Here is a 12,799-nt window from a genome sequence, read left to right on the forward strand (position 1 = left end):
TTTCTGTGCTGTGGGTGGACACAGCTGTGGACTGTGAACCGTGGAATCCTGGGTCCTGGTGACGGTGCATGACCTTGAGCTGTGTGTTTCAGCATCCACACGTAGCGAATGTGTCAGGATGGGTGAGCAAACAAGTTGCAGGAGGGGATGGAACGCATTGAAATGGAGTGAGAAACCATGCAGTGTATGTTGTTTGTGAATGTGCTCATAAATAGTGAAAGTGTAAGCCTGCCTGGGTGTAATAACACCAAATTCACGTGGTGGTGACCTCTGCGGAGGAGGGAGGGTTAGAACCAGGTGCTCCTGGGATGCTGGGGCTTCAGGGGTGTCTTTTTATTTATTAAACGTAAGACACACTGGAGCAGACACTAGTGTATAGCTTGCGGAGCTACTGGCGGGTACAGAGTGTTTGCTCTGGGGTTTCTTTGTGTCGACTTGACAAGTTTTATAATAAAGTTAAAACCTGCCACAAATTTGTAACATTTTCAAACAAAGTTGCCTACATAGACATGTGAAAATTGGGTGTGTTAGAGTAGAGACATACTGGTTACTTTCTTTTTTATGTAGCTCAATGTCTTCCTTTTTAAAAACCTTTTTTACTACCTGTAGTGAAATCACCTGATCTCTTGGGACAGCTCTTTTTGTTTCACTCATCTTCTCTACCCCCTTCCCCTTTGGCAGCCATCAGCTTGTTTCGTGTATCTATGGGTCTATTTTTGTTTATTCATTTATTTTTTTAAAATTCTACATTTAAGTGAAACCATACAGTATTTGCCTTTCCTTGACTCACTTAGCATAATGTCTTTTAGGTCCATTCATGTTGTCGCAAATGGCACGATTTCCTTCTTTTTTATGGCTGAGTAATATTCCATTGTATTAATATAGGTACACCCCATGTTCCTTATCCATTCTGTCTGTGGTCCCCAGGCTGCCTGCACGTCTTGGCCACTGTAAATAACGTGCTGGTTTCATTAGACTTCAGCCTGCTTGGCACAGTTTCGGACCTGCTCTGTTACTCCAAGACCCTTAGCCCACAGTCCAAAGCCCAGCACACGGGGCCAGGGGGCCAGCTTTGGGGTCTGGAGCCTCCGAAAGTGGGCGGATTGGGAAGTGTCTGCAGGGCAGCACTTCAGGGAGTGATGGCACAGAAGTGAGGGCGTGGAGACATGGGTCGTGTTTTGTGGGGGGATTTGTAAAGCAAAATGGCTACATAGAGAAGTTGTGAATAAAGTGCATGTCTGCATGCACAGTGCTTCGTTTACTTGTCAGAGACACTGCTTCTGGGACAGAAGAGGCTACTTTTGTTAGTTTGCTGAATGCACAAGGGACACTGTCATATCCACAAAGAATAGCATGGGATGTTTCTGACAGAAGCAGCCAACATGACATTAGGAAAAATGACTGTGAGACAGTGAAAACCAACTTGAATTAGTGGGAGAAAAACAGGCAGGCAGGCATTCAAGGGTGGGAACAGTCAGTGACATCCAGGGACAGTGATTTATAAGGGGACGGGGGCAGAGGTCAGCAGCTGCTTCTAGATCCTGCTCAAGTACGTCACATACTGATCCCTGGCCTTTCTGCGTCATCTGACAGGTGGTGTGAAGGGCCGGGGGTCGCTGAGGGCTCTGCCTGTGCCCGCAGTGGGGGCGAGGGAGCCCCGACTCGCCAAGGAGGGAGCAGAAGGGGGGCCAGCGGGCTTTCCAGCCTTCCCCCCGGCCTGCCTGGGAACAGGAATGGGAGAAGCCAGGATCACGCACGTGTCTTTCCCAAACCTGGACTACATCTTAGGAAAGTCACCAGCTTTCCTCTCAGTGGCTTTAGTTCTAAGTAGGACTTTTAATGCAGTGGGTATGTGGCTGAGACCAGAAGGGATGCGTGACCTGGGAGCAGGGCCTTATTGCCATGAGAGGACAGGAGTTTCTGGGGAAAGCGGCTGCTTCTCTCCGCTCTCGTCTTCAGTCCTGCTCCCCTCCCATCCCTTCAGCACCATGGGGGACTCTGGGAAAATCCTGGTGTTTTCACAGACGGGGTAGATGGGAAGGGGAGGGTGGGGCCTGCACCTTCCTTCACTCACTTCCTTTCCTCATCAAGCTTCCCCAAGAACCAGCTGGGCCTCTCCTGCTACTGCAGGGCTCTAGGCCCACGTCACTGTCCCCCGGACTCCCTGTCAAGGACTGGGCCGCCTCCCCCCACGTCCCCACACCTCCCCCCACCTCCCCACGCCTCCCCACGCCTCCCACGCCTCCCACGCCTCCCCACACCAGCTCACACATCTGCCCTCCTCGGACCACGGGCATGTCTGTGTGTGGTTGTGAGTGTCTTGGGCTCAGGGACCAGCTTTTCCTTATTTTCACAATTCCTGAGACCACACGGCGTGCTCGCTGTCAGAGGAACCTTGTGAACACCAGCAGTCTGAATGTGGTGACCCGGCATCCTCACCTGGCGTCATTTGTCCCCTCGGCACTCACCCTGTCCCTGTCTGTGGCAGCCTGTCTGATTTTGTGGACCTGCTTGTGTATCGAGTGGCAGAGCCGGTGCTGTCAGTAGCGCTGAGATACGAAGTGGTAATTAGTCTTTGTCTGCCTTCCTCCCAGGAGCCGGCTCCTCCTCCAGCCGAGCCTGGTGGGGTCAGTGGGAGCCAGTGCAGACTGTAGGAGGCGGGCAGCCCAATAAGAGGTCCGCAGGCCTTAGCCCAGGAGGTTCAGCTCCAGCTCTGGGCCCTAATCAGTCTCTAGGGAAGTCTCTTGGAACACGGATGGGGTGGGGTGGGTACGAGAGTTCGGATTATTTTGTTTGAAAACTCGGTCCAGACATGTATGTAGTTTATGAAGATAGACGTTATATACTGTAATTAAATATATATACATACACATTTATATATGTATATGTAGTTACATACGTGTATCAGTTTGACATGCCAGGAAGTGAAATACGACTTTGAGGACCTTAAGGGTAAGGAGTAGCTTGAGGAATAAAGGAAGTGTTTCCAAGCACAGCTCGCATAGGCCCAGGTGAATGCAAGACCTCGAATTGCCACAGATGATCATGATTGGCTAGAACCTTTCCAACTCACGGTCCAGGCTTTCACCTTCCTGTTGTTACCACCTTTGCTTTTAGCTTAGAGAGGACCAAGTGATTTATTTAATACCAGCCTTTCCCCGGGCTGACTCTTCCTCCAGGCAGGGGTGTGAACTTAATGGTGTCAGAGGTTGAGTCTTGCGGGGTCTCCCCTACTGTTTTTGCTCAAGTCATTCTGTGGGGTGGGGGCTCTGGGTCCCTTTCCGGGTCCCTAACCCCAGGGACCCCTCATGCTCAGTGCACTACTGGATTGGTGTCCCAGTTCATGGGGCAAAGGCTCAGTGTGGTTTTAAAGTTGTTGCTTCTTGTTTGCTGTGTGGGGGGGTGGTTCTTATCCGTCATTGTTACTAGTATTGAGGCTGCAGTGAGCATTCCATCTGTTCCCAAACTCCGCTCCGTGGGACCCTCACTAGGAAGACTTAAAATGGCCAAATAAGTTTGGGCAGCTGCTTATAAGCCACATGTTCCGCTTAGAGATTTACAACATTAGCTTTCTAAAGGCTCTGGGAATTCCTGCAGGGAACAAAACTGTTTAGCCCAGCAGTTCCAGATCTGTTTGATCACGTGACACTGGCTTCCAGCCATGTTGATTCCCAATTCTGTGGAAACACCTGGAGAAGTCCTGCCTCTGAATACTTCCTTACAAGTGGAATGGTTGGGGCAAAGCCTAAGACTGTTCATGAAGCTTGAATACTGGACCAGATATTTGACAGTCCTGGCTGGGACCCCTGTTCTTCACCGTGTCCCCGGAGGAACGTTCTGGGGCCCAGGCTGGCCTTAGAGGTCGTCCTGCTACGTCTGACTTCGTTCAGTCCACCCACTGCCAGACCAGCTGCTGGGGCCAGGGGTCGTGGGAAGGAAAGTCCGGGAACGTCTCGTTTCATTTATAAAGGAGGATGGTGGGTAGGGGGGCGGCACTTCCAGGTAGGAGTGTCACCTGCTTTTGCAGCTCTTGGCTGGCTGGGTATGTCGTTCTGCGGCTCCCAGGCCTGGAAGACGCCACGCTGACCGAGTGGTGGGAGTGAGCTGGGAGCTGATGAGCCTCCGGTTGACCCGGGCCCACCCGCGCTCTCTCCTGACCTGGGAGCTGGGGCGGCATGTGATCAAGGAGCGCAGAAGGGCTGACGTCACCAGGAGGCTGAGCCCACGACCTGGGGGTCCGCTGCTTGGGCTCTGCCCAGCTGCGGCTGGCGCATTCTGGTTGGCATCTCCTCCAGTTGTTTCCTCTGTCCACGTCTTTCCTCTCCACTAGGACTGTGAGCCCCGTGAAGGCAGGACTGGTCATGTTTTTCTTTCGTTCCTCACAGCGCTTTGCACAGAGCAGAGTCCATAGGTGGGGGTCGCTGTCCCATGGGGGGTGCGGGCGAGGCTGCCATAGGCCTGGGCCAGTGAGAGTAAACGGAGTGACATGGCGGAAGTCCCCTGTCACTGATGAGCCCCACTAAGATGGCGAAATACTAACACAATATTTGCATATTTCCTTGACAAGGTCCAAAACTTTTTAAAATGCGGTAGTTTGTTCTCCTCACTTTGATGCCTGTGAAGAATTCTCTGGGTTATTAAAAGCGAGATCCCCAAGCTCTGTGCAGCCGGAGAGTGTTTTTGTCAGAGCTTTGGGCCGCGGTACATGACGCAGTGTCATGTCCGTAATAGCACTTGCAGTCACGTATTCGCCTACTCCTTGTTCCCGAGAGAGGCTGGTTTGTAACCTTTCTGTTCCTTGTGGGCCGCACAGAAATACCAAAGGTGATGTGACTTGCCTACAGTCCCCTGGGAGGCTGTCGGAGGTGAAGTCAGGACGCCTGTGACTGAGGGCCCTGTGCTCATGCCACCCGTTTGTATTACCAGGTATTTTAACTTATTTACGGTGCAGCTCCCTGCCTCCTACCTGCTTCTGAAAGGACTTCGGACAGAGACAAAACTCGTGTCAGAAACCAACTAATTCTCCCGTCAGTTTGGAATGCTCGCCTGTGAAGCTCTGAAAATGATGTTTTAAAAGGGGGACTTTTCTTAACGGTAGATTTGCTTTCTATAAAGTCTGTAAGACCCTTCCTGTCCCCCATCATTGAGTCTGTGGGTTGAGGTCCTGAGGCGTGAGTGTGTGTGTGCGAGGCTGTGCGTGGACCACGAGCTGCTGGTCTGTGTTTTCAGCACCTTCCTGCCTCTTTGGTGTCGTCTGACCAGTGCAGTCACCTGTTCCAGTGTGTTTTATATCAGTGATTGCAAAGCTATTCAAGAATATCAGGTCAGGCAGTTTTGTTCCCTTTAGGTCAGTATTTCTCAAGAGGTGGTCCTGGGGCCTGCTGCCAATCACACGGTTGGGAGCTTCTTAAAATGCACATTCCTGGGCCCTGCTGCCCCGGCCGCCCACAGGGGTGGCGCCTTGGGATTTGGCTCTTTAACAAGGTGCCCATGTAAGCCTGAGAAGTGCACTGAAGGGTCTCAGGAGAACACCTCTCAAAGGCTCCCAAGGGAAGGTGCTGCTCCTGCTGCGTATGTTGTGTCTTCTGGGTACGGGGCCCAGGGAGTCACACAGAGGGTCCCCACCCCGTGTGACAGCTGCATCAGCACACTTGGCCGGGCACTTGCGATCCACCAGGTTATTTCCTGGGGTGACTTTCCAGTGTCCCTGGAGGAAACTGATAGCTCAGTGCTTCCTCCTCAGAGAAGGGGGCACCGATACCCGACCTCCATGTGCCCCCCTGGGTCCCAGAGCAGCCTGTGCCCTGCTCCGCTCCCCCAGAACCAGGCTCCTGCTCCCCACCCCGTCAGTCACTCCTTACAACTCGGGTACTTCCACCTCGAGCAGTGTGTCTCTCCTGTTAGATATTTGCAAGCTGAGCAAATCCTGAGTTCCAAGAGAGCTGAGGGGGGCGCATGGCTGGGGGTTAGTGAGGAGACAGGGATGGGGACCGGGAGAGGCTGCGGCCGAGGGCACATTTGGGACCCGATGCAGGAGGATCTGCTAGGAAGACTGGGGTGCAGCCCTGCTGATACTAGATCATCTGAAAGACGTCCTCTTCTCCGCACTTCCATTCCTTTCTCTCCTTCTCCCAGTGCTGCTCCCAACCCCAGGGACCTAGGATGGCGAATGGACGAGCCTAGCACTGTTCTGCACGTGCCTCTCAGCCAGCCCCCGGCCCCGCGATCCGCCAGGGCTCTCCTCCCAAGCTCCCTACACCCTGGGAAGAGCAGCCCACTGGCTGGGGCTGGAGCTCACACCTGCTCCCGGCCCCCCCTCCTCTCCGAGGCTCCCCCAGGCTGGTGCTGTGCTGGCTCCCGAGGTCTGGAGACCTACCCGCAAGCACACAGCACTTGTCCTGCAACTGATGTGTGTGTCCGCAGTCCAGAGACATTTTACTGTGCGGCCCAGTTTGACGCCCGAGAGATGGACACTTAACAGTCAAACTCCGTTATTTTGGTGCCAGTGAAACTTCTAACAAAGTGAGGGTGGACGGTTTATCTCTAGGGGAAGTACCGGCCCAAATACAAATCTTAAAATCAGAGAAGACCAGTAATACCTTTACTTCTTTCAAAACCATTTTAAACGTTTTAAAATACCTTCATTTTAAACGTGTATGCACAGCCTAAAAACATTTAGCCTTACCACTTTTCTGACAAAGCAGACACTCCGTTTCAGAAACCCACCCCCATGCCTGGATGTGAAGGGAAGGGGACTGCTCAGCGGTGATATCAGCTTGTTGGTGTCAGCTTACTGAATCCCCAACCTACCATGTTTTTCTGTCATTGCAGGTGATTTTCAAAGCCAAGTCCAAATATTCTCCAGAATTACTCAAATACCGGTAAGTACCGGGGGCATTTTTCTCTGAGAAAGCGGGTGAAAGGCTCACACAGTAGCCTGTTTCTGCAGCTGGGGCTGGCACACGCCAGCGCTCCGGGGGCTGCCCGAAGCAGTCCTGCTTGCCCCGCATGGAGCTGGCTTGTGGAAGCAGGATTTCGAGGTCTTGCAGCATGTCTACCTCGTTTAGAACCAAGAGCCTGGTACCCTTCATAACCAGGGAGAAAAGAGTGGGGAATAAAATTGATGCACGCTGCTGGCAGAGGCACATGTGAACTAAAGGGCCTCAGCCGAAGGCAGAGGGTTTCCCGAAGATGCTGGCATGTGGCCGGGCATCCCTTCCCCACCCTCTGGGTGTGGGTGCAGCTGTGGCAGAGCCTTGTCCCTGCGGCCCCGCCCTCCATCTGGTGTCCTGGCCCCCCTGGTCCCTAGCTGCCGACTGCCGGTAGGCTGTTTTCCGGAGCTGCGTGGTCTGTGTGCAGTCGCCATAACTCGCCACACAGCTGCTGCTTTGCAGTTCCGCCCACGTCCAACAGATACATTTTTGACCGTCGTAGCACTCAGGCACCCTGAGGCAGAGATGGAGTCTGTGTCCTGGAAAGATTATCGCTCCATCTGTACAGATGTCCAAAACAGCAGAGCAACTCAGAATCAGGCCAAGTGCCATCTGTGACGTGTCAGGCGCGTGGGCGGTTTCTGCTGTGGCCTCTGTGGACGTGGGAGTCACAGGAATTTGGTGGAGGAAGAGAGGCCTGAGCTTGCGGGACAGGAGAGGCGTGCAGTCTAGAAGGGGCGATTTACATCACAAGCCAAGTTCATGTGCAGATGTGCATGTGCATGTTTTTCCTGTGGGGAGGGCCTATAGCTTTTCCCAGATTTCCGTAGAGCTCTGTGACCCCCAGCAGCAAAGAACCAGTGGCTGAGAGAGTTCAGACTTGGCCAAGGTTGGGGGAAGGGAGAGCAGGCATCCCAGGGCGTGAGGCGGGTGTCCTGCTGTCCCTGCCCAGGAGAGCTCCGCGCCACGGGCAGACATTTCTGGAAAGGTGACTTTCGTCACTTTCTTGAATCAAAGTTAAAATTTAATTATTTTATTGCTTTAAAAATATTCCAAAATGTATGCATTTTAAATTTTATGTATACTGGGGGTACCAAAAAAATGTATACAAGTAGACACTTTGGTCAACGTTGCTCAAGCAGTAGTTTGCCGTAATCAGAAGTGTCTGGACGCTGATGGTAACCACTTTGAGCACCTCTTGTAATTGCAGAAGCCACACATGACTTGTATTCATCTTTCCTTATGGGCATATATTGAGTATTACAATTTTATACAGTTTTCCTTTCTTAAAATGTGTATACATTTTTGGGGCACCCTCTGTATATATCTACCTTAAACTTATACAGACTTTTTAGTTAAAATTCTGGAAGTATATATTTTCATCCTCATTTGGCATTCAAAGAAACTTAACTTCAGAAAGTTAGGTGACAGTATGGAGCCAGGATCCAGGTAACGAGACTCTTGGTGCCGTTTGTTTTTCACCTGATCTTGCCGTCTCCCTTCACTACTTTTTGGGTTGTTTGGTTCGTGTTTCTACTAGACTATTCGGCTGGGACTTCAGAGCCCACCATGAAATGGCGCTGGTCCCAAGGAGGGCAGTTTCAAGTAGCAAGTAGTCCAAATAGACAGTCCTGCTGCCTCTGATAAAACAGCCTTTCCCCCGCGCTGCTGGTAACCTAGGCCCACCAGCCCCTGACCCGAAATGGGGGTCAGTAGAGGGTGGGGGGGTGGAAGGGGGGCCTGGGAGCAGAGAATGCATGAATGCAGGAGTGGGGGAGAGTATTCTGATTGGATCGCGGAGCCGGTCTTATCTTGGAAATGCTTGATTGAGGCCGGGGTAACAAGGTGTGGAAGCTTCTAGAAGTGTGCTGTGAAAGCACTAGTCAGAAAGGAAGACTGAAGTTTTCAACCTCTGTGCACTAGGGAGACGGGGTCTGTCAGGTTAGAAGACGGGGGTGGTACTTGATCCTGAAACCAAAGTGTAGACGTGACAGGCTACGCTGAGGTGTGTAACTGCTTTCACGGGGAGGGGTCTTGTAGAGATGAAGAGAGAAGCGGGAGAAACACAGTTGGATCCAGATGTTAAAGGTCAAACGTTTGGGCCAGAGAAGGGAAGGGCTTCCTGAAGCCAGGAGGGTGAGGTTTCAATGGGAGAAGCCCATTGACTCATTCTGATAACTCAGTGGCCACTTGAGAAGGAATCCTGGGAGTTCTCGTGTTTCCACACATCTGTAGTCTCCTCTCAGTCCCCGTTTCTCTTAAGTCAGATGCCACAGCCAACGTTTCAGGCCACAGCTTATCCCTTGAGATGCTTCAGATGGACTGGCTTCCCTACCTTGCAGCAAATCACAAGCCATTAGTCTAGAACTAGTGGAAACTTCCCACCCCACGCTGCTCCTGTAGCAATTCTGTGTTTCTAAAGATAGTTTATATTCAGCCCAGCCCAGAACCACTTTATTTCACCCATTTCACTAACACATCCATTGGCTCTGAGTTTTATTGGAGTTGCTGTCCATGTGGTTTGGTTTTTCTCTTTCTTGGTCTATGTTGTTTTAACCTTTGGATCAGGAAATGTGAACACTGGGCATGGGAATGCACAAGAGTACTTTGATTTTTAAACATTTGAAACTGTTTTCCCTCTATCTTCAATTTTTTTAAAAAAATAAAAGCTATAATGAGCCGGGCTTTGCTTTTCCTGTTCTATAAGAAATCTAAGGTGTTGGAAGAGAAATTGAGACAATCTAGTAATCCTGTCCCTGCATGGTAGGAGGTGGTGACATTACATTGACCCAAGCCCAGCACTTCCTGTCCTGAGGAGGAGAGGACAAGTGTCTGGGGGTGGGGCATGGGGGCTGCCTCGGCTCTGTGCTTGCTAACCAGCCAGACGCGGATCCTTCTGGTCTCGCAAGTGAAATGGTCTTCCCAGAAGCTGGGGTCCCACTAATTTTCTTATGCTTTGGTCTTTTATCTGGGCTATTTATCTTGACCCTGTGGTTTGGGTTGAAAAGTAGTAGTTTTAGGGCAATGTCCAAAACATTGTTCCTATGGAAACACACCCTTCTGATAAGGTCTGTTCTGCCCCCCTCCCCTTTAAAACTCTCTCTCCACCCTCCAGAGCCCTCGCTTTCTTCCAGAGCTGCAGGCCAAGGGGGAAAAGTTAAGTTTTATGTTTGTTCTTTTTCATTACAAAAATTATGTAAGGTCATTAGGAGAAAGTTATAAAATAGAAAAAGATAGAAATTTGTGCATTTACACATGTGGAAAGAAGTAGAACAAATTTCCTGAAGCTCTAAGGGAATACAGTGACATATCCCATTGTAGGTTTATTAATACATTTTTCAAGACAGAGCTGGTGTTTTGTCGCATTTCTAATTTTGCTTTCTGACTTTTTAATGTTGGATCATAAGTACTTTTTTCATATTGTTTCAAGTCTCACAACACAGGGTGTTTCTTTAAGACAGTAACAGGCTTTGTTTAGCAGGTGGCCCTATAGGCTCGGGGAGTAGGACTTGACTGAAGTCAAGGGGGCAGGAAGGTTTTCAGCAGAAAGATCCGCTTGTATAAGACAGGAGGTGGGGACGCCTGGAGAGCTTTGGGGACAGTGGGGAGCTGGCCTAATTAGCACACGGGGCGCCATAGATGGAGCTGACACGAGTGCAGGGGAAGGGAGGGTGCGGGGTGGGGTTCAGGTTGGAGGTGAATTAGAACACTCACGTTAGTTCTGGTCAGAAGGCGTGGGGCAGGGTGGTGGTGGTGAGATGGGAAAGAGGCGCAGATGGGAGAGTGGGAATAAGGAACCTGTGGGATTGACAACTGATTGTGTGTGTGTGTGTGTGTGTGTGTGATGTGTGGTGTGTGTGATGTGTGTGAGGTGTGGTGTGTGTGATGTGTGTGTGTGATTTGTGTGTGTGATTTGTGTGTGTGATGTGTGTGTGTGATGTGTGTGTGATGTGCGTGTGTGTGTGATGTGTGTGTGATGTGTGTGATGTGTGTGTGGTATGTGCGTGTGGTGTGTGTGATGTGTGTGATGTGCATGTGTGTGATGTGTGTGTGATGTGTGTGTGATGTGTGTGTGTGATGTGTGTGTGTGATGTGCGTGTGTGTGATGTGTGTGTGATGTGTGTGTGATGTGCGTGTGTGTGTGATGTGTGTGTGTGTGATGTGTGGTGTGTGTGTGTGTGATGTGTGGTGTGTGTGTGATGTGTGTGTGTGTGATGTGCATGTGTGTGATGTGTGTGTGATGTGCGTGTGTGTGTGATGTGTGTGATGTGTGTGATGTGTGTGTGGTGTGTGTGTGTGGTGTGTGTGTGGTGTGTGTGATGTGTGTGTGTGTGATGTGCGTGTGTGATGTGCGTGTGTGTGATGTGTGATGTGTGATGTGTGTGTGATGTGTGTGTGGTGTGTGTGTGGTGTGTGTGTGTGGTGTGTGTGATGTGTGTGATTTGTGTGTGTGTGATGTGTGTGTGATGTGTGTGTGATGTGTGTGTGTGAAGTGCGTGTGTGTGTGATGTGTGTGTGATGTGTGGTGTGTGTGATGTGTGTGTGTGATGCGTGGTGTGTGTGATGTGTGTGTGATGTGTGTGTGATGTGTGTGTGTGATGTGTGTGATGTGTGTGTGATGTGTGTGTGATGTGTGTGTGATGTGTGTGATGTGTGTGTGTGGTATGTGCGTGTGGTATGTGCGTGTGGTGTGTGTGATGTGTGTGTGTGATGTGTGTGATTTGTGTGTGTGTGTGATGTGTGTGTGATGTGTGATGTGTGTGTGATGTGTGTGATGTGTGTGTGATGTGTGTGTGTGATGTGTGTGTGATGTGTGTGTGTGTGATGTGTGGTGTGTGTGATGTGTGGTGTGTGTGATGTGTGTGTGGTATGTGTGTGTGATGTGTGTATGTGATGTGTGTGTGTGATGTGTGTGTGTGTGATGTGTGTGATGTGTGTATGTGATGTGTGTGTGTGATGCGTGTGTGTGATGTGTGTGTGTGTGATGTGTGTGTGAGATGTGTGGGTGTGATGTGTGTGATTTGTGTGTGATGTGTGTGTGTGATGTGTGTGTGTAATGTGTGTGTGTGTGATGTGTGGTGTGTGTGATGTGTGTGTGATGTGTGTGTGGTATGTGTGTGTGGTGTGTGTGATGTGTGTGTGATGTGTGTGATTTGTGTGTGATGTGCGTGTGTGTGTGATGTGCGTGTGTGTGATGTGCGTGTGTGTGATGTGCGTGTGTGTGATGTGTGTGTGTGACGTGTGTGTGTGATGTGTGTGTGATGTGTGTGTGATGTGTGGTATGTGTGATGTGTGGTATGTGTGATGTGTGGTGTGTGTGTGATGTGTGTGTGTGATGTGTGGTGTGTGTGTGATGTGTGTGTGTGATGTGTGTGTGATGTGTGTGTGATGTGTGGTATGTGTGATGTGTGGTATGTGTGATGTGTATGTGTGATGTGTGGTGTGTGTGTGATGTGTGTGTGTGATGTGTGTGTGATGTGTGTGTGATGTGTGGTATGTGTGATGTGTGGTATGTGTGATGTGTGTGTGTGATGTGTGGTGTGTGTGTGATGTGTGTGTGTGATGTGTATGTGATGTGTGATGTGTGATGTGCGTGTGTGTGATGTGTGGTGTGTGTGATGTGTGTGTGTGTGTGTTTTAGAGATCTTTACAGTCAGCAGCCTGAAAAGCTAACGGTGGAAATTATGGTTGTTCAGAAAACTGGAGGAGGAACATTAGGAGCTGAGTGTGGACATGCTGAGGTGACAGGGCCTCAATGGCAGCTGGTTGGAATGTGAGTCTGGATGTAGGACAGAGGCAGTAGCTCAAGACACAGCTTTCTGAACATGGTCGTACAAAAGCTGTCCGTAAAGCGGTAGGACTGAGCA

General features: G+C 50.5%; 1 protein-coding gene across 1 annotated transcript in view; it reads left to right on the forward strand.

Annotated features, from left to right (window-relative positions):
- The window catches only part of GPR137B (G protein-coupled receptor 137B), a 41,456-nt gene that overhangs the window by 8,630 nt on the left and 20,027 nt on the right, over window positions 1-12,799 (forward strand). Inside the window, exon 2 of the mRNA XM_019746998.3 lies at window positions 6,832-6,881. Within this exon, the coding sequence (XP_019602557.2) occupies window positions 6,832-6,881 (50 nt within the window). The remainder of the gene's footprint in view (window positions 1-6,831; window positions 6,882-12,799) is intronic.

Source organism: Rhinolophus sinicus, chromosome 6 (assembly GCF_057876585.1).
Source record: "Rhinolophus sinicus isolate RSI-liver-muscle chromosome 6, RSI-T2T, whole genome shotgun sequence".
NCBI classification, from domain to species: Eukaryota; Metazoa; Chordata; class Mammalia; order Chiroptera; family Rhinolophidae; genus Rhinolophus; species Rhinolophus sinicus.